The sequence below is a fragment of the Danio aesculapii genome, chromosome 18 (assembly GCF_903798145.1).
Source record: "Danio aesculapii chromosome 18, fDanAes4.1, whole genome shotgun sequence".
Lineage (NCBI taxonomy): Eukaryota > Metazoa > Chordata > Actinopteri > Cypriniformes > Danionidae > Danio > Danio aesculapii.
Window position 1 is genome coordinate 3,435,196 of NC_079452.1, and position 24,001 is coordinate 3,459,196.

Sequence of the window (24,001 nt, forward strand, 5' to 3'; positions counted from 1 at the left end):
CAGACATGCTCAAAAATATTCATGTCTGGTGACTGGGCTGGCCAATAATGGAGCACCTTGACATTCTTTGCTTTCAGGAACTTTGATGTGGAGGCTGAAGGATGAGAAGGAGCACTATCCTGCTGAAGAATTTGCCCTCTCCTGTGGTTTGTAATGTAAAGGGCAGCCCAAATGCCTTGATACCGGCTGTTAATGTTGCCGTTCACTCTGCAGATCTCTCGCATGCCCCTATACTGCATGTAAACCTAAACCATGATGTTTCCTTCTCCAAACTTGACTGATTTCTGTCAGAATCTTGGGTCCATGTGGGTTCCAACAGGTCTTCTGCAGTATTCTTGATGATTTTAATGCAGTTCCAATACCACATGATACATCTGAAAAATCTACTTTCTGTCACTTTTCCAAATCATTAACAAGAAGTCAAGTTATTATTTGTTGCTTTTACAACTGGGATTGATGACAAGACTTTTGTCAAGTAGTGTATGTTGCCTAAAGTTGACCTAATTTTTATTGTGAAACTTTTTCTAAATATAACCTAAAAACACTGTAAACTATTAAGCCATGTTTTTTATGTTACTTTAACTTATTTTAGTTAAACATTTTTCAATTTTACTTTTTATGCTATGCATAATTTAACTTGTGTAAAATCAGTTTAATTGATATAAGTTAAATAAGTAATAAATAATAAGGCAGCAACACATTTTATGCAGTGTAGGGTTTATTTCAGTTGCATGCCTATCCAAATTTCCATACATTTAGTCAACGTTACAATCCTCATTAATATGCAAATGAGACCCATGGCTTCACAGCTCTACAGTGAATTTTTTTAAACTGTGAAACATGATCCTGTAGGATTTGCAAGGGTGTGAGGTTAATGATGGAAAGTTAAATTGCAGTTTAAGGCTGTCTGTTAGATGTCATTTGAAATGAATGATTATATAGGGGTCAGAAGGTTAGATATGGTTAGATTCAGACAGGAAAACCCTGTTGCTTAGATCTTTCATTGGTTTATCTTCTCCAGACACACTCTGTCGATGATTAACAATGAAATTTTAATCTGTTCTTGGACGTCCTGCATTAAAGTTTATCTAGGGTCACCATGTTGAGTCCAGACCTGTTCTTTAATCTTTTTTAATTACACCACTCAGCATGATACAGCTCTGATGTGTGTTGTGTCCGGGGTCAATCTCTGAAATGGATGAGTTATTATGGGTGTCAGCAAAGGATGTGCTTTAGAGTTTTAAAAGTAGGAACTTATGAACCTTGTTAAATGCATTCACAATTATAATGTTATTATCATTAATCAAATCTATTTTGTGATTCATGTATTTAGTTTTTATTTACCCCTGTTTATTTATGCTGTTAAATTTCATTATGGGACCTTGATCTTTCTTCCACATTTAACCATGAAAGTGACTTTTATTAACATTTGTAATAGTTTAAAGTGATATATTGTCAGAGTTAGTGTTGTATATTACGTTACAAAAACCTTGTAATAAACTGCCAGTATGTTCTGTTATTTTACATACTTATTTCTCTGTCTATTATTTCCTCTACATTATAGTACTTCAAACAACTAAAAATGTCACTAAAAGTCCCTTTGTTAAGCTGTGGAGTTGAATTTTCAACATCAAAAGTCGACAGAGCAGATATCAAGGTCCCATAGTGCAATTCACAACCATAAAAAAACAGCAAAACACTTAATAATCTTCTTTTTTTTACATTGCAGATCTCACAATGAAATGTAACTATTTCACATATTGTCAGAATATTTTAATTTTGAATGAAAACAAGATTTTTAAAAGGAGGCTTGCCCCCAAACACAAGCCCTAACATTCATTGGGGGAGGAATAAATCACATTAAAATGTATCAATGAAATCGTATACAAACTGATACAAATTAGCAGTTATCATATAAAAGAGTTATGAAGTGCTGAGAAATTGCATTGGTCAATCACATGGAAGTTACAAATTTAGGCTTTTGGTCATGATCAAGATGATTTGATGAAGTTTGAACCGACCTGATCTAAATATTTCAAAACTACTGAACTTCTGTGATTTTCCAGAACAACCATTTTTGAGAATGATCTAAATAAGAGAAAATATTCAGTGAGTGTGAGTTCTGTTGGCCAAAAATGGCTAGTTGATGTCAAGAGGTCAGAAGAGAATAGCCAGACTGGGCCAGCTGATAAACAGGCACTTAACTAGCCACAACTGAGGTCTGCAAAAAAAAAAAGGATCTCTGAACACACAACCCATCAAATCTTAAAGCAAACGAACAGCAGCAGAGGAAAACCACATTGGTGCCACTCAGGAAACTGAGACTAGTTCACAAAGACTTACTAATGTTGGATAAAAGAAGATGAGAAAAGGTTGTCTATTCAGATGAGTAATGCTGTGATATTTAGATAGTATAGGGTCAGAATGTGTCATAAACAACTTGAAAGATTGAATCCAACATAAACCTGCCTTAATGCATCTTTCCTTTTGTGTGCTTTTACTACTTAAATAAATAAAAACAACAACTTTCAGGCTACTTTTTAAAAATGTGCTTTATAAACTTTCTTGAAATACAGAAAATACTGATAGACAAAGTCTATATTTGGTCTAAATGTACTTTTTGACCGAGATAAGCTATAAAGCACTCTATGAATTTTTATTCAGTTTTATATAGTAACAAGTTAGCTTTGAGGTTGAATAGTTTAGAGTAAATAAAACGGAACCAGATCCTTTTTATACGCTTAAATAACCCACGCAAAATCCAGCCGGTTTGATTGACATCATTTCAATGTGTAAGAATGTGGTAGACTGATCACTTGACAGTTTTTGACAATTTTCACAAATTTTCAGTGGCTTATGCAAATTCAAATGAATTGAAATCATGAAATCTGTTCAATGAAATGCCAACAGATTAAAAAAAAACTATATTATAAAACTTTAAAATACTTTATAGGAAATATATAAAATAATATAAAAGAAAATGTATAACTTTTTCATATTCTTATTTAGTCCTGTAAAAATGATGAGAAATATTGAGAAATACATACCATTGTACAATAGTAATAGCCTTTGCAAATCAAACTTCATTGATTTTCTTTTCAGCTTAGACCTTTTATTAATCTGGGGTCGCCACAGCTGAATGAACAACCACTCTTTCAGTTGCAACCCATCACTGAGAAACATCCATACACACTCATTCACACACATACACTACGGTCAATTTTAGCTTACCCACTTCACCTGTACCCATGTCTTTGGACTGTGGGGAAAACCGGAGAAAACCCACGCGATCATGGGGAGAACATGGAAACTGAGGCTCGAACCAGTGACCTTCTTGCTGTGAGGCGTGCTACCCACTGCACCATCGTGTCATCCTTCTGTTGTATTTAATTTTATTATTCATTCATTCATTTTCTTTTTGGCTTAGTCCCTTTATTAATCTGGAGTCACCACAGCAGAATGAACCGCCTTTTATTATATAAATGTATATACGGTGCTCAGCATAATTGAGTACATTTGAAAATGAATATATGAATTTTGATCCATTTCAATATAGGCGATGTATTTTGGTGCATTTAAACAAAACAGAATTATTTATTAAAATAATATTTTAGTCACCAAACATATATGGAAATTGAAAGATAATACAATTTAATTCAAGCAAAATAGTGCAAAAATAAATAAATACAACCTACAATATTTAAACAAAATGTTTACATTTTTGCTTTGCTTGATTTTTTTCTCTTTGTAAAATTAATATTTAACATTTTTCTACACCATATAAATTTAGGCTCCAGATTTGGCTTCAGTACTGACTAATCTAATGTATATAGCTTCCTATTCAAAATATGAATTTAAAAAATAGATTTGTGAGGGGTGTACTTATATATGCTGAGCACTGTATATATATATATATATATATATATATATATATATATATATATATATATATATATATATATATATATATATATATATATATATATATATATAGTATCAACTAGTCAAATTAATTAAAACCATAAAATCAGAAATAATGAAATACTTAATAGGAAACAATTAAATATTAAATAATGTAAAAGAAAACGTATAACTTTTTCATATTGTGATTTAGTTTTGTAACAAATTATGACAAAGATTGAGAAATGCATGCCATTGCACAATAGTAATAGCCTACATTTCCAAATCAAACTTTTATTATTATTATCATTATCATCATTCTTCTTCTTCTTCTTCTTATTATTATTATTATTACAACAGCTCTGGAGGCTAAGTTCATGTTTCTTTCTGTAATGTCTTTCTTTCTCTTGTTTATTTGAATTATAATATTTACACAACATTCCAGATTATAAAATTAATTTGGTGAACAATACTTTTTAATTCATTCATCCAGGAACTTTATGTAAATAATAGACTATTCTCTCAAATAATAGATTTTAGTTTCAGTAGTGCTGAAACAGTAGTGTTTACATATAACCGATACTAACATCACGCTGATATTATTGTACTTTTTAAAGTTAATATAGTTAGAAATGACAACACCTAATGCAGCCTACATTCTACCCTAGTTGTTTGTCTGCTGAAGAGAACGGGTTTATGGCAGTTGTGACGCAGTGGTTGTGGCCACGCCTCCCGTGCTTGATGCGTGACTGCGCTCAGTAAAAGTAGCAGCGGTTATTTGAACTGATATGGCGGGGGTTTGTCACGACATCCGCCGCATAAATGTGTAACACAACGCGCTGCCGTGAGAGGATCCGCGTCGCCTCTGCGTTTCTCATGCAAATCGATTCACAAGGGCTCTTTCAAATCTCCCTTCCTCCATTCTTAAACACGCACAAGCAGCTGCCTCCTTACAAAAAATGTACATAGCGTATTCTTAGCCGTCATTTTTCTGAAATGAAATTAGGTTCATATCCTGTCCTGTTTATGGGCTGCACTTCTCAGATCTGGCTTTATTTCCCATAAAAGGCTACTTGCATGAGGCTGTCCAGCAATCGTCAGGTGCCTTGTACTTTATAGCCTTGTCTCACGGAACTGGGACGAATAGTGAACAACAGCAGAGTCACGCCATTGCCGTGCGCCCGGTGATATGAGAAGCGACACACTGGCCATCAGCCTTAATTGATTTGCAAGATTGTGTTAACACACGTTTGCGTGCAGACAGCACGAAAAGACCATTTGGTGTTTACCGTAGGTTCCCTGGGAGGCACAAATCCCCCAGGGCTGAGCGCGAGGCTGAAAAGTTGTGTGAGGAAACAAGCCCCAGAAAGCCTATTTATTTCACAAAGGAAAACATGCCCTATATAACAGATCGAGTAAACAACGAAATAGCATGTTAATAACGCACACATGTGGAACACATTTTTATTTAGATTTATTGTTAGGATTGAAGCCTATGTTATTTCAGACAAGAAAAAATATATAATTCTAATCACATTTCCTTTAAGTTAGCCTAATATGTCACCTCTCTCAAACAAACAATTAGATATCTATCTATCTATCTATCTATCTATCTATCTATCTATCTATCTATCTATCTATCTATCTATCTATCTATCTGTCTGTCTGTCTGTCTGTCTGTCTGTCTGTCTGTCTGTCTGTCTGTCTGTCTGTCTGTCTATCTATCTATCTATCTATCTATCTATCTATCTATCTATCTATCTATCATCTTGCACCAACAATTCTTACTAAGAAACTAAGAAAACAAAACAAACATGATTGTTGTTTTAGGTTAGACATCATTTTGCATGCAGCTTGTTAAATATGGCAAAATTAGCATTTTGTACCACACACACATAGTCCTCTTGTGAAATTTGTATTGTTATTTTTCTATATGTATTATAATAAATTCTAGGTGTTACGGTGACACAGTGGGTTGCATGATCGCCTCACAGCAAGAAGGTTGCTGGTTCGAGCCCTGGCTGGGTCAGTTGGCATTTCTGTGTGGAGTTTGCATGTTCTCCCCATGTGCGCGTGGGTTTCCTCCATGTGCTCCGGCTTCCCCCACAGTCCAAAGACATGCAGTATTGATGAAATGAATAAGCTAAATTGGCCGAAGTCTATGTGTGTAAATGCAAGATTTTATGGGTGTTTGGTGTTGGGTTGTGGCTGGAAGGGCATCAGCTATTTAAAACATATGCTGGGTAAGTTGGTGGTTCATTCCGCTGTGGCAACCCCTGATTAATAAGGGGATTAAGCTGAAAAGAAAATGAATGAATGAATGTATTTTATCATTAGCTTTCTTAAGAAAGCATTATATTTACATACACACACAAATATATATATATATATATATATATATATATATATATATATATATATATATATATATATATATATATATGTGTGTGTGTGTGTGTGTGTGTGTGTGTGTGTGCGTGTGTGTGTGTGTGTGTGTGTGTGTATAAAATACATTTTATATAAATATATATATATATATATATATATATATATATGAGAAGCTGAATATTTTAAACAGGATACAATACAATTAATATGATCATAACATGTGAAATACAATTAATAACCATTCATTTATTTTCTTTTCAGCTTTGTCCTTTTAATAATCAGGGGTGAACCACCAACTTATAAATACGAACTATTATGTATTTTGCAGATAAATAAACCTGGGTGTCTTTTCGTTTGTCTAGACTCCACCCATTCCTTCCGCACTGTCACGCAGACGCAATTTACGCCACAGAACGCAGGAGGATCGCACGCACACTCTCATTGAGTGACTTGTCCTTTCGGCAAGCTTCTATTTACATTACACACTTCCCCGTACACATAGCGTGCCTGGATGAACTCTATAAACGCAAGCTTCCCATTCCCCCCGGGCGCATTGCCATTTAACAGTGGTTGCTCTTTATTGGATCAACACAACAAACAATCAACAGATATAGGTTCCTGCCCATACCGTTTCTTATAGTAATCATAATACTAATCATGCTTTTATACTATTTTATCATTCTCAAAATACTGCGGTATTTACATCACTGCTATTTAACCCTGACTGAATAAAACCTAAAGATGATCATTACGAGCAGAAAGAGCTCGACCGTAAATCCTGACTGCCTGGACTTTGCGTGTCTCCCAGGATTTATCGCAGAGAGACAAATAAGGTCGGGGTTTCGAGGATTTTCTCGAAAAAATCCCCTCAAAGCCCACTCGTATCAGTTTTATCACACACACATCCTTGCTTTTCAGCTGTAAACGCAGCTCAGCCGTCACGAACGCACACAGAGCAGTCGAGCTAATCTGCATTTTTACACACGAGTCACGATCAAACGCCACGCAGAGTTCATTGACCTACACAGTCATGCAGGCGAAGCACGAACACGACTATATCTAAGGACAATCCTTAAATAAACACAGATCTGTAAATGCGTGGGTTGAGGAAATGAATCCCTCTCATGCGCTCTGAATGACCGAGCAGTTCAAAGAGCGTCCTCCTCAGCCCTACGTTGTTTGCGTAAACCATGCGTAGTCGTTATGGTGACTACACAACGCTGGAGTTTCACTTTTAAAGCGTGCTTTTCACACGACTTGAAATAAATACGTCTCGAATTTAGCAGTTTCTGTTGCAGGTGGACATAATGGGTATGTGATTGTTTTAAATATTTCACTGAATTATAAAAGATACCGAAATGTCATAAAAATATGTAAGGTGCAGTGTGCAGCTACCGTGTATTGTTTATGCAGTGGCGCGAATTTGCGAATGGGGAAAGAATGAATAATTTACCGAGAAAAGCTTTGAATACGATTTCCAAGTTGTTTAAGTTAGGTGAAATGAGGAACTTGTTGTAGAGTTAAATTACTATTAAAGTCTCTCTCTCTCTCTCTCTCTCTCTCTCTCTCTCTATATATATATATATACATAAACACACACAGTTGAAGTCAGATGTTAGTTGTTTTATTTTGGCTAGAATAAAATCAGTTTTATAATAAAAATAAAAAAACATTTTAAGGTCCAAATTATTAGCCCCTTTAAGTAATATACATATTTTTTTTCGATAGTCTACAGAACGAACTATTGTTATACAATAATATCTAGTCAAATATTATGTATGTCATCATGGCAAAGATAAAATAAATCAGTTATTAGAAAAGAGTTATTAAAACCATTATGTTTAGAAATGTGTTGAAAAAAAATCTCTCTGTTAAACAGAAATTGGGGAAAAAATAAACAACGGGGCTAATAATTCTGACTTCAAATACATATATATATATATATATATATATATATATATATATATATATATATATATATATATATATATATATATATATATATATATATATATATATATTTATTTATTCAACTGTATATATATATATATATATATATATATATATATATATATATATATATATATATATATATATATATATATATGTAAACATTTATATTTATATTTTATAGAATCATTGTATATATATATATATATATATATATATATATATATATATATATATATATATATATATATATATATATATAATTGATTCTATAAAATATAAATATAAATGTTTACATTTTACTTTAAGTTAGCGGCTTACTATAAAGTAATGTACTAGTAAAGTAAAAGTTGGATGAGTAATAATGACAGAGTTTTAACAGTGCTAAAGAGAATTTTTTTTTCTGGTGAAATATCTATATAAATTAGAATAAAAGCTGCATGCAGTGCAAAGAAAGAATTAAAATCAAAATGTATATGCATGTATTGTTTTAGAAAATAAGTGAAAAAGTAATGGAGATTGGTATAAAGTGTTGCTTCAGCTGCAGTACTCATTTTGTGTTCCTATAAATTCTGACATATTGATGTATTGTGTTCTCTTTAAGTTGTTTATTACGTTTTCTTTACTTGGTCTCAGAAAGGTCTTAAAATGTCTTAAAAATATCTAGTGTAACAAAACGAAAATGTTCCATTGGCAGTGAGTTTAAGACTTTTTATAGCCTATTTTATTCCATTTTATTTTATTACATGACTTGGATTTTTAAAATGCTTTTACAGTACTTAACTAATGTGTTATGGACAATAAAAAAGTAACATTTGTTTCATAGTGTCTTTGTCAGCATATTCAGTAGTTTTATTCTTCTGTCCTTCAGAGGAGATCTCTTGTGAAACAGCTGATGAAGAAGAAATGGAGATACGAATCCCCTCGTACCCCCTACCCCAGGAAATACAGCAAGTAAATAACATTAATTTCACAGATTTTGCACCCCTGCTGTGCAGATGTAATTGCATAGGTTCTCAGTTTTGTTTCTATTGTGCTCTGTAATAATTGCAAACACTTCACATCTCTGCGTGATAGAGAGGGAAGTTTGATCCTTTGTGATCCGTTGTGCTCTGGGGCAGCTGGCAGGAGATATGAGAAGATCAGCATTCATTCTGTCTGATAAATCAGGTGCCTTTGTGTGCAGCTAGAAAAATCTCACAGATATTCAGGCAAAAAAACACAATATAAATATTCGTTGCTCAATTCTCATGCATGAAACCAAATTTACGTGCACAAAATAAAAATACACATTCATAAAATATGTTTCACAAATGCAAAACATTTTACAAATGTATAACAGTGTACAAAATGTTTTGAATGTTTAAAAATTAGAAGTTCATTGTGACTGCAAATGTTCAAATCTTCTTTTCATGTGTGAATCTTCCTGGATTTTTATGTGTAGACCACTCATATGTCACTCGTACATTTAGCCAATCAAATGCGAGCTTCAAGAGCTGTGTAGGAATAAAATTCAGATTTTCTACATTTGCATTTTTTCTACCTGCCTGTCTGTCGTTCACCTTCAAAAAATGCCATCTTGAACTAATTCACTAATTGTTTACCACAGTTTAGTTTAGAATGGTTGCCCAGGATCGCAATGGTAGGAGAAGATAGAGATCAAGAAGATATTTGTTTTTGTAATGCAAAAAGGGTGTTTTTTAACACTTTGCTGTATATTCATGGGCTGTCTACCATGGATATCAATATTTATTTATATGTATATGAATATGGTCACTCACTAATTCAATGAAGAAACTGAAACATAGGCTCAATCCTAATTCTATTTTCCCCCCCTAACCCTTCTCCTTGAATCAGAGTGTGAAGGAGAAGGGCTTCAAATTTTACCCCTAAGAAATGGGACAGCACTACAACACCTTCACACAACATCATATGTCATCGCGAGCTCTTCATGGTGACTGCTGTAGTTATTCCAGTTGAGTTATTTTTTTGGTATTTATATTGGCCATATTCATCTAAACACAAGAAAACAACATTAACATTATCCCAGACACTTTAAAAAACGAATTCCCAGCCACTAGACTTTTATTCAAGTATCAACGAGTGACAGATGTGAAAGTATGTTGTGGCACTACTATACAAGAGTTATTATTATGGATTAAGCAAAATTGAGGTTTGTTAAAAAAAAGCATGATGGTAAAATGAACGTCATTATGAATTTATTAAAACATATGCTTGTTTGTTGTAAAAAAAAAAAAAAAAAACTAATTTGTGCATCTCCTTACTTCCGTGTGCTGTAGATGGTGTGTTCTGGAAAACTTTCATACCCCTTTGGTTTCGAGAAATATCAGTTTCAAGGACTATCTAGCCCTTCCCCTTAGCCCTACGCCTTCAAGCTAAGCAGAATTGGGTAAGGGGAAGGGCTATAAGAGGTAGATTTGTGATTGGGCTTTATTCACTGAGATGCCTACAATTTTGTTGACCACATTTAGCTGACACCACAAGTTCAGTGGCATTGCAGTACAGAAGGTATGAATGGAATTACAGAATCTGAAGAAAAAAAAGCTTGTAATACTGTAGCAGGACCAGACTTGAGGCACAGATGGCATTAAAATAACCAAATACCCCACAAATCTAAGATAATAGAGATAGAAATAGATGTGCTCAGATTGTTCACTTCTGAAAATTCCAGGGTTATCACAACATGAACAAAAAATGCTAAAATGATATTAACCTAAAGGGATAGTTGAAAATTGAAAATTCTGCCTTGATTTACACATTCTTGACTTAATAGCAGATTTAACATTTTGGGTGAACTGCCCCATTAAGTCATTTTGCATTTTTTTTATGGTGATTTTAATCATAGTTTTAGCTGAAAAAAGTGTCATGGACTAGTGTTTTCTCTGTATAGGCAGATTACTGTGCTCTGTTGTGCCAACCACAAAAATGCTTAATACTCTATTAATTGACCACAATGATCATTATTATAATCAAAAACACAAATCGACAGTATGTTATTTTAATTATTTTATTTCAAATAATTAATTAATTCAGTAATTTTAATTTGTATTTTTATATTTTGCTTTGTCTTTATTATGACAGAATAGTAGCTAGACAGGAAGCAAAGTAGCAAAGTGAGTAAGGGGGATTGGATTGGGATAGGTCTGCAAGCCGAGACTCAAATTTGGGATGTCCGAAGTGTAATGACAGATATGTCAGCACGCTGTTCACTAGGTTATCAGTGCCGATGACAGCTATATGTTAATTTGACTTAAAATATATATATTTTTAACCCTTGTGTGCTGTTGTTTTCATCCACTCGGGGGTGATTTTGAGTTTTTATTTGGCCACAGTGTTTTCTGTGTTTCAGCAAATGAAATGATTTTTGGTGTCTTATTTGACATATTTTGGGAAAATGCTTTGAAATTTTCAAAAACTCAACAACACGCTGTGAAATTTTACTACCCTTTCGTAATGTTGGTGACAGTTTTTGCCGCATTGACTTCCAGTGTAACAACTTTTTTGATTGCAAAGCCACCACACCATACAATCATTGATTGTTGGTAGATTTCCCTGTTGGGAAGAGGTACAATTAGCTTTTTTTTCATCAGTTTTCATGCTTAGTTTCTGGCTTTTATATAGAGTTATATAGAGTATATTGTGTGTGTTTTTGTGTGCTTGTGTTTGTGAGAGTGTAGGAAAGACCTGCACACTTACCTTGATATGCCTGAGAAAATCGAAATAAGCAGTTCAGCTCTCAGAGCATAGTAAACAAAGTAAGTGTATTTATGCATGCACATAATCTGCTGTTTTACTCCATAGAACTCAATATAAAAACCAGAAAGCCTTTTCTGCACAAGCCTATCTAAAGGGGTAATGGTGCCAATTTGTGATCAACTTACACATTTTACCTCATCCCAACAGTGAAAACCACCAACAATCAAGAATACATGATTAAATGGTGCCATGTCTTTGCAATCAAAAACTGTTGTTGTTATAATAGAAGTCAATGGGGCAAAAATTGCCACCAACATAACACAAGGATAGTAAATTTGAACAATATATGTTCATGGTGAGTTTGTTGTACACTATGCTGTTTAACTGAGGTTATTGGTTACAGAGTATATACAGGAATCAGAGAGTGAAATTTAATACCGTTTAAGACATTTTTAAAGACTCTTTCATACATTTGAAGACCTAACCACTTTAGGTTTCAAACGCTGGCGAGATTTTAACTTACAGAATATTTACTAAATATTAATGTTAGAAACTAATCCAAAACTAAAACATTATTCATATATTGAATAAAAATCGATTAAATCTAGGTAATTCAGCAGTTTGGTGCCTGTAGAACTGCAGAAATAATGGTGTTGCATTGATTTCTGTAGTAAACAAAGCAGCATGATGTCAAATCTAGTAGGATTTCATTGATTTCATACACTACACAGCATCCTCATATTCGCAGATTTAATTCAGGCAAACTTTTGCATACAGCTATACATTGCATAATCAAAAATTTGATCAAATTTAATTTTAAGGACTTTTTAAGGCCCTCAAATTTCTCTACATTGATTTATCAACTTTTAATACTTTTTAAGAGCCTGCGGACGCCCTGGGTTAAAGAGATATAGTTCACCTAAAAATAAAAATTCTGTCATCGTTTACTCAACCCTCATTTGTCTCAAACCTGTTTGAGTTACTTTGTTCTTTTGGACAAGTAATTTTGAATAAACCTTATTTTCTTGGTTTCTTGTGCAGAACCCATTGACTTCCATGGTATTTGTCTCTGTGTTCAAAAGCAAAAGGAAACACATTTTGTTAAAAAAAACTTGAGGGTGAGTGAATAGTGAGTCATTTACATTTCTGGGTGAACTATCCCTTTTTTGTATTTGAATTTAACACGAAAGATGACACAGATTAATAAAACAATTGCCCTTATATATGTAAAATGCCTCTGAAAAAGGAATTTTTTAAATCATACACACACCCTCAGTTTTGCAACAGCTTTACACAGGGAGGATCCTAATTAAATCAACACCTTATCATGGTGCGTTCTACAGCTTAAATTCATGGCGTGCCACTCACAGGGTGAAAAGGTTACAAATGCCTTCAAGCTTTTATCCTTGAGCTATCAACAATTAATTTAGCTATTTTTATATGCCTCATAAAAAAACGTTTTTCGCACAAATCATATTTCATCTCAGACGTCAGACAAAAAATGTAAAGTACACCTGACATTTTACAAGCAGAAACACCTACTTTGCTTCCTGTTATTCCTCCTGCGTGGCTTTAACCCACATCCTCCTGTTCTAGGATTTCAGCCTTTCCTTCTATTTATTTTTGATGCTAGTGTGGCATGTGGAGACTGTGACAAGAGAAATGATGGAGATCCTACTGTGTCTCACTATGGTGCCTCTCTTTAGCTCTGCTGCTCTCTAAATAATGAATCAGACAAAAAACAGCCACATTTTTTTTTTACCTTGAGAGACATGAGGGGATAATGGTGGCACGTGTTGCTTGTTCAATGGCATGATAGTATCTCCAGCTCCCTCCACTGTGCACCCTTCACCTGCCTCTGCAGGGCATTTTAGAGTGGGTCAAAAATAAACACTCATCTAGTGTGAAACGCAAGTATGCATTTACAGTATCAGGAACTGCAGTATATAGAGGGTGTTTTAAAGGTCACCTATGATGAAAATCAACTATTGTAAGCTGTTTGAATTGTATGTAGGTGTAATGTGTCCACGGTCATATTAGGGTGATAGAAACACAAAAAGTCTCTTTTTTAAATTTCCTAATGTTAAAATAGAATCCAAATCCCTTCCATTTTGAGGACGTGACGTAGAAGTGCGGTTTTCCCGCCCACCAAATTGATTGACAGATGCGTATTAACATGTCTCCATAGAAACGCATATCCACAAGACAGGACATACGCAAAGTAACTAGGATTAAAAGATCTGTTGAGCTCGCTGTGATCATTATTCATCATCAAATCTGATTAAGAATAAGTTTTACAAGTTTAAAACGTTTTTAAAACAGTGTATGTTTATAATAAGGACAGTGAAATCGCTACGTAATTCATCACCACAGCCGCGTAGAGTCATGATTATAAAGGAAGACGCTTCAATCTTGGTTTGTGGACTTTTGAAGTGTATCCTGGCACATTTGCCATCCAAAAACAGTGCAAAGCTAAATGTGTGTGTGTGTATGCACACATGAGCGATCTTTATAACGACCTTGTGTGTGACTCATCATTGCAGAAAGGCTTGAATTAACTCCACAACAAATACAATAAATAACCATTGGGAAAGTTCTTACTGTAAGGGAGTTTTGCTTCATTTTGTCTGTCAGTGTGTTGTTTGTCTACATGAAGGCTACGGCTCTGACAGGCGGGGAGCACCAGCTCATTTGCATTAAAGGCACAGGCAACAAAAACAGCAACAATGTCATAACAGCTCAAATTTCCCAGATTTAAAAATCTATAAATAATTCAATTCAATAATTGCTTTATTGGCATGACAAATGTATTGCCAAAGCATGTATAAAGTTTACATAAAAGTATGAACGAAAAACATACGAACATTTAGATATTAAACGAAATAGACAGTTGTTGTTCAATTTTATTGGTTATTCATAATATGAAATGTAATTTTAAGCTTGGCAAGTAGTTTTGGAGAATTTGACATTTCCCCATTCAAACAGAATGCCCAAACATACTACCCGAGTGGCGTTTCAAAGATGGCCGTCGAGTGAAATGACTTTGCTTCTACTTGTTCCGCAGTTGAAATTGTTCAGAACCCCAGATGACAATACACATACAGTGAGGGAAATAAGTATTGAAGACGTCATATTTTTTGTTCTGGGGAATAATATTTTTAAAGGAGCTGTTGAAATGGAATTGAACCAGGTTTTGTTAAAAACACAAACAATACAAATATAAAAATCTAAAAAGCTAAATCTGAACAATTAGTTACGTGTAATAACAATGGAATTACACGAAGAAAAAGTACTGAACTACTGTAATGTTTTTAATACTTAATATAAAAAACTTTTTTGGTTATGGCAGCTTAAAGACAACTCTTATATGGAGAATGAAGTTACATGCATTGCTCAGCTCTGATTTTTTTCACAGACTTCAACAGAGTGTAAAAACCTTGAGGGTTATGTGGGTCTCATCTACAGCTTGATTTTCTTTCTCTGAAACCATTTGAGAGTCTCTTTGGCTGTGGTTTGGATCATTGTATTGCTGAAATGTCGACTCTGGTTTCATCTTGACCATCCTGATAAAGTAGATGTTGGGCTGAGGGTTGCTGAATAACTAGTGATTTCAGCTGCTGTCTGGGCTTTCACTGCCTTTCTACAGCTCCCTTTCTTCATGTGTTCAATACATTTTCCCTGTGTCATTTCATTTTTTTCACATAACTTTATTTGTAAACTAGTTAGTTTTTTTATATGGATTTCTTTTTCTGTTACCAACATCTGGTGAAAATTTCAAGTCAACAGCACTTTTAGAAATATGTTTTCTGAGAAAAATGGTGACATGTTCAATACATATTCCCCCCACTGTATGAACTTTCACTAATGCTACACCACCAAAACATTTTATTATTTAGAATATTTACATAGAACATAGAATATTTAGTTTTTCTTAGAGCAAGTATGACATAAAATTTGGCTCTGAAGTATGACATAAAATCTCTGATTCATTACATGCAGTGTTGCCAGATATAGCTGACTTTTTCCAGCCTAAAAACTGTCCAAAACCCACCCAAATGCTCAAAAAAAAAAAAACGGCCAAAATATTAGAATAATATATATATTTTTTTATTTATTTAAATTGAAATTAACCTCATTACCTGTCATGTTTTTTTAACCAACACAAGCAGTCACAGAACCACTGGTCACCACTAATTGAATGGGGAAGGAGCACACAGTTATGTTTTATTAAATAAGTTGCATATAAAATTTACGTTTCTAAACTGCCCACATTTTGCCAACCCGCCTATGCCATTTTTTATCCGCACACTCAAAAAAACACCTAATCTGGCAACACTGATTACATGATTCATAAGTTTTCATATATTTTCTAACAACATACATTTCACATCACCCATATTCCTCAAAGAGTCTGACAAGGGTATGTTCATCAAAGTCTGAGATAAACAATGGCCAAAGATGGCACCAAAATTAACAAAAACATCTCAGTAATATTAATAATAAAAGTAACAATAATAATAATAATAATAATAATAATAATAATAGAACATAATTTATATTTATAAACAGTCAAACCAAAAATTATTCAGACACCACATATAATATTTAATATTTTTACTAGGACACTATAGATCATGTAAGTGATGATAGCAGAATAAGTCAACTTTGACGTATCAACAAGCAACAGGATTTAATAAAAGGTAACAGAAAGTGAAGAAGCTGCTGCAGAAAGAGTCTAGAAAAAAGTTCAGGTTTGCATGAATCTGATTGACAGCAGAGACTACAGCCTGTCATTGAGGATAAAGGTGAACAACAAAGTGTTGACAGATGTGTAAATATTCTTATACTAACAGTTGTCTGAATTATTTTTGCTTGATTGTAATTAATCACATAATGTACCTTTCTATCAGAGTCGTCTGAGATAGATTTGTACTAGCATACTTACTTCTTGTCATAGTTCTTTGTAATTTTACGACATTGTCTACTAGAGAGAATAATCTATAATGTCAGAAATGGTGTCTACATTTTGGTTTATATTGTATATATTATTTTTTCAATGGAAATACTTGCTCATGGTTAATAAGAATTAGTTAATTAGTTAATTAGTTAATTAGTTAGTTAGTTAGTTAGTAAGTCACAAAGAGTTTATAAATCCCAAAGAAAAAAATTACATCATAGGAGAGCTTACCATACAATATAAATAATATTAAAAACCGCATTAAATACTGCACCAAAGTAAACACATGTCCATTTAATTAAAAGTCTACATAAATAATCTAATATGATATTGTTTATACAATCTAATTGCAGTTGGTAAAATTACTTCCTATATCATTCCTGATACACAAACTGTTTTTAAAAAGAAGATTCATCATATTGACTGTAATGATTCAATTGTGATTCATCATATTGACTAATTTGTCAATCATTCTATCTTGATATCCCTTCGATAGTGGATAACACACACCACACAACAGAACATGCCTTAATAACAAGCTATTAAGGGATAGTTCACCCAAAAATAAGAATTCACTGTTAATTTACTCACCCACAGGTCATTCAAGATGCACTACTGGTCAAAAGTTTGGGGTCAGTTTTTTTTTTGTTTAAGAAAATTATTCTGTTTATCAAGGCAGCATTTATTAAATGTAAAAAAAAAAATTAAATTGGCAAATATTTATATATATATTTTTTAAAACTGCTCCAGTCATTACTCCAAAAAATTACTCCAGTCATTATTGCTTTTATTACTATTATCATTATTAATAATAATAATAATAATAATAATAATAATAATATTAATAATAATAATAATAATAATAATAATTAATATTAGAGTGATTTCTGAAGGATCATGTGACTCTAAAGACTGGAGTAATGAAGCTGAAAATTCACTGGAATATCTTTACTTCACTGGAATAAATTATTAATTTAATATTTTTACTACTTTTGAACAGTTATTTTACAGTGCAATAACATTTCACAATTTTACAATTTGTACTGTAATTTTAATTTAAATTAATGCAGCCTTGGTGAGCAGGATAAGATTATTTTAAAACATTCCAAAATCGCACTGACCCCAAACGTTTGACGTGTAGGTGACTTTTTTTCTTCAGTAGAACATTAAAGATTTTTTTAGCTGAATCTGTGGTTCTTTGGTGCCTCATATAATGGGTGAATGGTTATAGGTTTCTTAGAATAACAATAAACACATATAAATGAGTCCAAATCAATAGCCATAGCTCTTGATGACACACTGTGGTCTTGTGAAGCGATTATAATTATCTTATCTACAGCCTGGCCAAGCAGTTCTTGGCACATTATGCATTCTTGAGAGTATGTAGAATGATTGTAATATAGTTGCTTTTGGTGACGAAAGTGTGATGGCTGGTGACACAATATCAAACAATATCTATAAACAAACTGTCACTTCACCTGAAAAAAGTCATCTACAGTGCTCAGCATATTGAGTACATCCCATTTTGAAAATAAATATTTTTATCAATTTCTTAGTGAATATAGGCAATGTATTTTTGTGAATTTACACAAAGCAGATTTATTGAAATTTAAAAAAATATATATTTAAAATGAAATAAAATTAAAAATTTTATTTAAATTATATTTTAGTGACCAAACAGAAATTGAAATATAATACAATTAAATTCAAGCTAAATATTGAGAAAATAAATTACAACCTACAAAATTTCAACAAAAATTTTCAATTTCTATGTTAGTAAAATATGTATTTTATTTTTTTCTATGACATAAATTTGGGTGTACTAGTTTTTGGACCGTTATCGTAAGTTATTTTGTTAGATAAGCTCCACATTTGGCTTCAGTACTGACTAATCTAATATATATGCACAAATATAATATTGTATAGCTTCCAGAGATGGGACGTAACAAAGTACAAATACTTCATTACTGTACTTAAGTAGATTTTTCTGGTATCAGTACTTTACTTCACTACTTATTTTCTGACAACTTTTTACTTTTACGTCTTACATTTTTACATAAATATCTGTATCTACTCCTTACATTTTTTAAATCATGTTTTCATGTGTTTGGTGGCATGATCTATATTGTTTCTTCATATAATATGGATCATTGGATCATTGTCATTGCACGCCTGCATGCTGCAGTGCATGGCTTTTTCAACCAGGGCTATCACGTACCGTATGTACACTCTCAGAAATAAAGGTACGCGAGCAGTCACTGGGGTAGTACCTTTTCAAAAGGTAAACATTTGTACCTTAAAGGTCCATTTAAATACCTCAAGGCTACATATTAGTACTTAAAAAGTACTAAAGTGTTCATCTTAAAATTTTTAGATACTAATATATACTTTTGAGGTACTAATATGGACCCTTTAAGTACAAATGTGTACCTTTAAAAGAGGTACCACCCCAGTGACAGCTTGTGTACCTTTATTTATGAGAGTGTAGGGTAGTTTATGAAGATTACTATAAGAAAGGCAAGGATGATTTGCATAAGTATTTATTTTAGCAAAGGAAAATATATTTTCAATATATTCAATAAAAAAACCTCAAATATCAAATTTAAATAATTCAATATATTTTGAAGAGAATTCAGTTTAAAATGTAAGACATTATTTATAAAGATAGACAGGTCTACAGAATTATTTTTAGAGTGTATGAACAAGAATGTCAGCTGTTGTTTTTGATCCAAACAGCCGCAAAACTACATGATGAACATTGTGAGTTTGAATCATGATCTGAAATTATAACTCCAAGACATCCATATATTAAAAAAAAGTGTTCTTATTTTTTCTCTCTCAAAGAATAATAGTAGTCGATGCTCCACCCCCATCACTTCCAGCTTGTTTGTCTCTGTGTGCACTGGGCTATAGATCAACATGCGGTCAAAGGTGATTCTTCCCAGCCACTGCCCTTCTTCTCCCTTCACGCGAGGAAGTGTGCGTGAAGGCAGAAGAAGAAGGGAATTTGGAGAACTCACCCAGGCGTCAAATTCAGCCACAACTGGCTGAAGGCCATTGTCTGCACCCTCCCTGCCCCGAGTCCTAATCTACACCCTCTTCCCCAATTCCCCTGTCAACGGCCATCCTGCTGTCATGTAATGTGTTGGCACTGTGGGTCCAGATGAGAATCGCAGCATTGGCTCATGGTACAGTGAGCACCACAGGGGGTCTTTATCTCCATGAAAATCCACAAAGCTGCAGTCACGAACCATCCTCTCGTTCTCCTGCTTCAATCACACAATACAACACATGCTTAGAAACAGCATTTATAGGGAAATTAAGGAAAATCAAGGAGAAATTGATTTTCTGTGATCAGTCTGTGACTATTTTATGACTTGTAGGAGATGAGAGAAGATGAAAAACAAATAAAATAAAAGGCAGTAATGAACAATGGACAATAAGTTATTTGGGGTTTTGGAGTTTTAAAAGGATAGTTTACTCCAAAACATACATTTTTATTAGTATATATTTAACGGCAAATATATATTTTATTTTCTTTCTTTCTTTCTTTCTTTCTTTCTTTCTTTCTTTCTTTCTTTCTTTCTTTCTTTCGTTCTTTCGTTTTGTGATATTTGGTGGTTACTGTAAATATAGTGGTATGTTTATGAATTTGATGAACCATTACTATATATATATATATATATATATATATATATATATATATATATATATATATATATATATATATATATATATATATATATATATATATATATATATACCATTGAATTATTAACATCCCTTTGATTTTTTTTTTCTTTTTTAAATGTTTCCCAAATTATGTTTAACAGAGCAAGGACATTTTCACTGTATGTCTGATAAATTTTTTTGTTCTGAAGAAAGTCTTATTTGTTTTATTATGGCTAGAATAAAAGCAGTTTAATTTTTTTTAAAAACCATTTTAAGGTCAATATTATTAGCCCCTTTAAGCTATATATTTTTTTCGATAATCTACAAAGCAAACCATCATTATACAATAACTTGCCTAATTACAATAAACCTGCCTAGTTAACCTAATTAGCCTAGTTAAGCCTTTAAATGCCACTTTAAGCTGTATAGAAGTGTCTTGAAAAATATCTAGTAAAATATTATGTACTGTCATCATGACAAAGACAAAATAAATCAGTTATTATTAATGAGTTATTGAAGCTATTATGTTTAGAAATGTGTTGAAATAATCTTCTCTTCATTAAAAAGAAATTGGGGAAAAAATAAACAGGGGGGCTAATAATTCAAGGGGGATAATAATTCTGACTTCAAGTGTATATATATATACACTCCTACAGCCTTCTTGTGTATTACTCCGCCCACATAGAGTGACAGTAGATCAATAAACTCACTACAGTTTGACAAGTATTGCAGCTGTTGGACAACATAATGTGCTTTTGTGGCTTATTTTAGGCGAGAATGTACTTGTTTAGATTCGACACATCTATGCAGTTTATTTATAAGGATAGTGCCTATTTTAAATATTTATAATTTCTGAGATACAGCATGTTGGCATCCATTTTCTTCGTTAATTATTGGTTTCTCTTGATTGCAACAGAGAAATACTGAGTAATGTCTCTAGACTGATGGCATTTCATGCTGTTCAGCCTTATAATCTTAAGATGTGAGCAAAATTACCTGTCATCGCTTTAGATATTATGCTAGAGAGTCATTGAAATACTAGCTCTAAAGTGATGTTGGTGAATTAATAACGGCTTCTGCTGTTCTGACGTCAGCTGCAGATGTGAAGGAATGGTGGAAGAAAATAGATCCTCATACAAAAGAATTTTTAAACTCTCCGTGTTTGATTTTCCTTTTTTATAAAAAATAACACAATAACACACTCGTAGCAGTGAGATATGGCTGTAAATCGTCACTGGGTGGGGTATATTGTCACTATTCAAATGTTATGAAAAATGTTAACAATCTTATTTTTTATTATTCTCCTAAATATTTTGCTTTATTGTAATACTTTTTAATTATTTAATCAGTTTAAATAAATAAGACCAGCACACACATGCAAAATGTTTAAGCAAGCAACCAAAAACACAATAATAATTATTAATTATTATTATGAATATTATTATTAATTATTATTTTAAACAACACAAGTAAAAAAATACAAAAACACCTTTAAAAAAAGGGTTTTTAAAAGAAGAAATTTTTCTTCTGTGTCTCCTCCTTTTGTATTCCATATAACAGCTTCGAAAATGGGGTCAAAGCGAATATTCATTATCCGTGTGATATTTTCTTTAACACTCTGCAGGACACGCTGCAGTCGGCAGACAATTTGGGGTACAATTCTTTCTTTGTGTTCAACTTCATTGTAGCATCAGAAAAAAAGACTTAAATGCATAATTATCAAAGGAAGTTCATAACAGGTTGCTTTGTGTAGTGGTTGTAGGGGGTGTGGTGTTTTTCCTAGGTATTGGGGGTATGTTGCGTGCCTGTAACGCTGACCCATTTCTAACACAGGATTTGGTGGGGGCAGACAAGAGGAGGGGTGAGGTGAAAAAAAAAACAGATTAGGGGGTCTGTTTTTTTAAAGACCATGGCACATAAACTGCTCTCTTTCTTCCCGGTGTGCATGAGACGATAACCCCCGATGCTTGATGATGGCAGAAAGGTTTCCTTTAAATTAATTATACCTCTTTCCTTGATAAGAACACTGCTGTTATTTCCAGCCCCCCTGCTATGAGTCATATGTTTAATTCAGCTTGTCCTAGGGAAACGTGGCAAGCGCCATCATATCAATTAAAAAGACATAAAATAGGCTAAATTTGGCTGTGCCGTGACCTTAAATGGGAAGTGTGTGATTTCTGTATTACTCGCAGCATTAAAAGAAATGGCAGTCTGTTAGTTGCAGCCCTTGCAACAATGGAGAACCTGCCTTTGTCTGAAGTTATTATTCTTTTTTTCTCTTAATAGCACAGAAATGACACGTTTCTTCCTTCATTTGGCTATTGTAAAATATTCACCAGCATAACCTGTCAGTCAAATGCTTTTACAGAATTTTTAAGTGTGATTTTTCTTTTATTCATTGAAGGTTATACAAAGTGAACTTTTATATTTTCCCCCTGAGAAGTGATGTAGAAGCAGGGCCTTTTATGTCTCGAACTATCCATCTAGCTTGGTACAAGGTATGTGTATAAGCATGTGTGTGAGGAGGACAGTGTGTAAGTGTGTTTGAGCGCTGAGCGGATGTGTCAGTGCCAGGGGCAAAGGCCTCCCCGAGGGCCATCACTGTCACGGGAACACGTTCCTACTGGTGGCAGACATCCTTCCCTCAGGCCAGCGTGTGCGTGTGTGTGGAAGCCTATGCATGCGTGCCTGTCTCTGAACTTGACTGAATGCGTGAGGGAGAGAAAGCGGGGGGATCAGGGCTTTCAGATTTCGTGCAAATGTCCACATTTCTCCGGGAGGCAGAGGATTGCGTGTGTGTGTGTGTTTAGACAGTTAGGTAAGCAGGATCACAGACAGGCTTTAACTGAGACAGGGTCAATCTCATAGAGCCTTGTGTTGCATTTGTGTGTTTGTGGGAAAAAAAAAATCCAGCCATAATTCAAGACGCTTAGTATTAGTGATTAAAGAAAACGTGATAGAGATTTAAAAAAAAGAAATGACTTGTAAGTAGGTAAATACAGAATCTGTGCTCACAGAAGTCTGCAGATTTTTTAATGTCCGACATTGAGTCAATTCATTTACTTGTAGAAATGTGTGTATATATACATATATATGTTTAGTTTTCATTTTAGCAATTTTATTAAAAATATATGTAAATGTTTATATCACGTGTTTTCATTTTGTCTACAGTTTGTAAAGAAATATTTTCTGTCTTTTAGAACAGGGGTTCCCAAACTTTTCAGCTCGCGACGCCCAAAATAACAATGGCAGTGACTCACGGCCCCCAAAATCCTCTGGGGTCGTTATAAACATAGATACCTTGCATGCAACAGCACACACACACCAAAGGCCAAAGTCTGTTCTTTGTTTAATTTTCATTTTTTTATGCATGAAAGTACTGTAAAGTTTAACCTGCCAGAAAGTTTAACCTGCTGC

At 33.4% G+C, this 24,001-nt stretch overlaps 1 protein-coding gene across 1 annotated transcript in view; it reads left to right on the forward strand.

The window, feature by feature from the left end:
• Positions 1-7,514: 7,514 nt before the first annotated feature.
• Positions 7,515-24,001, forward strand: part of lekr1 (leucine, glutamate and lysine rich 1) — a 95,264-nt gene continuing 78,777 nt past the window's right edge. The window contains exons 1-2 of the mRNA XM_056477803.1: positions 7,515-7,599; positions 9,110-9,192. Coding sequence (XP_056333778.1) covers positions 7,596-7,599; positions 9,110-9,192 — 87 coding nt within the window. The 5' untranslated portion in view covers positions 7,515-7,595. The remainder of the gene's footprint in view (positions 7,600-9,109; positions 9,193-24,001) is intronic.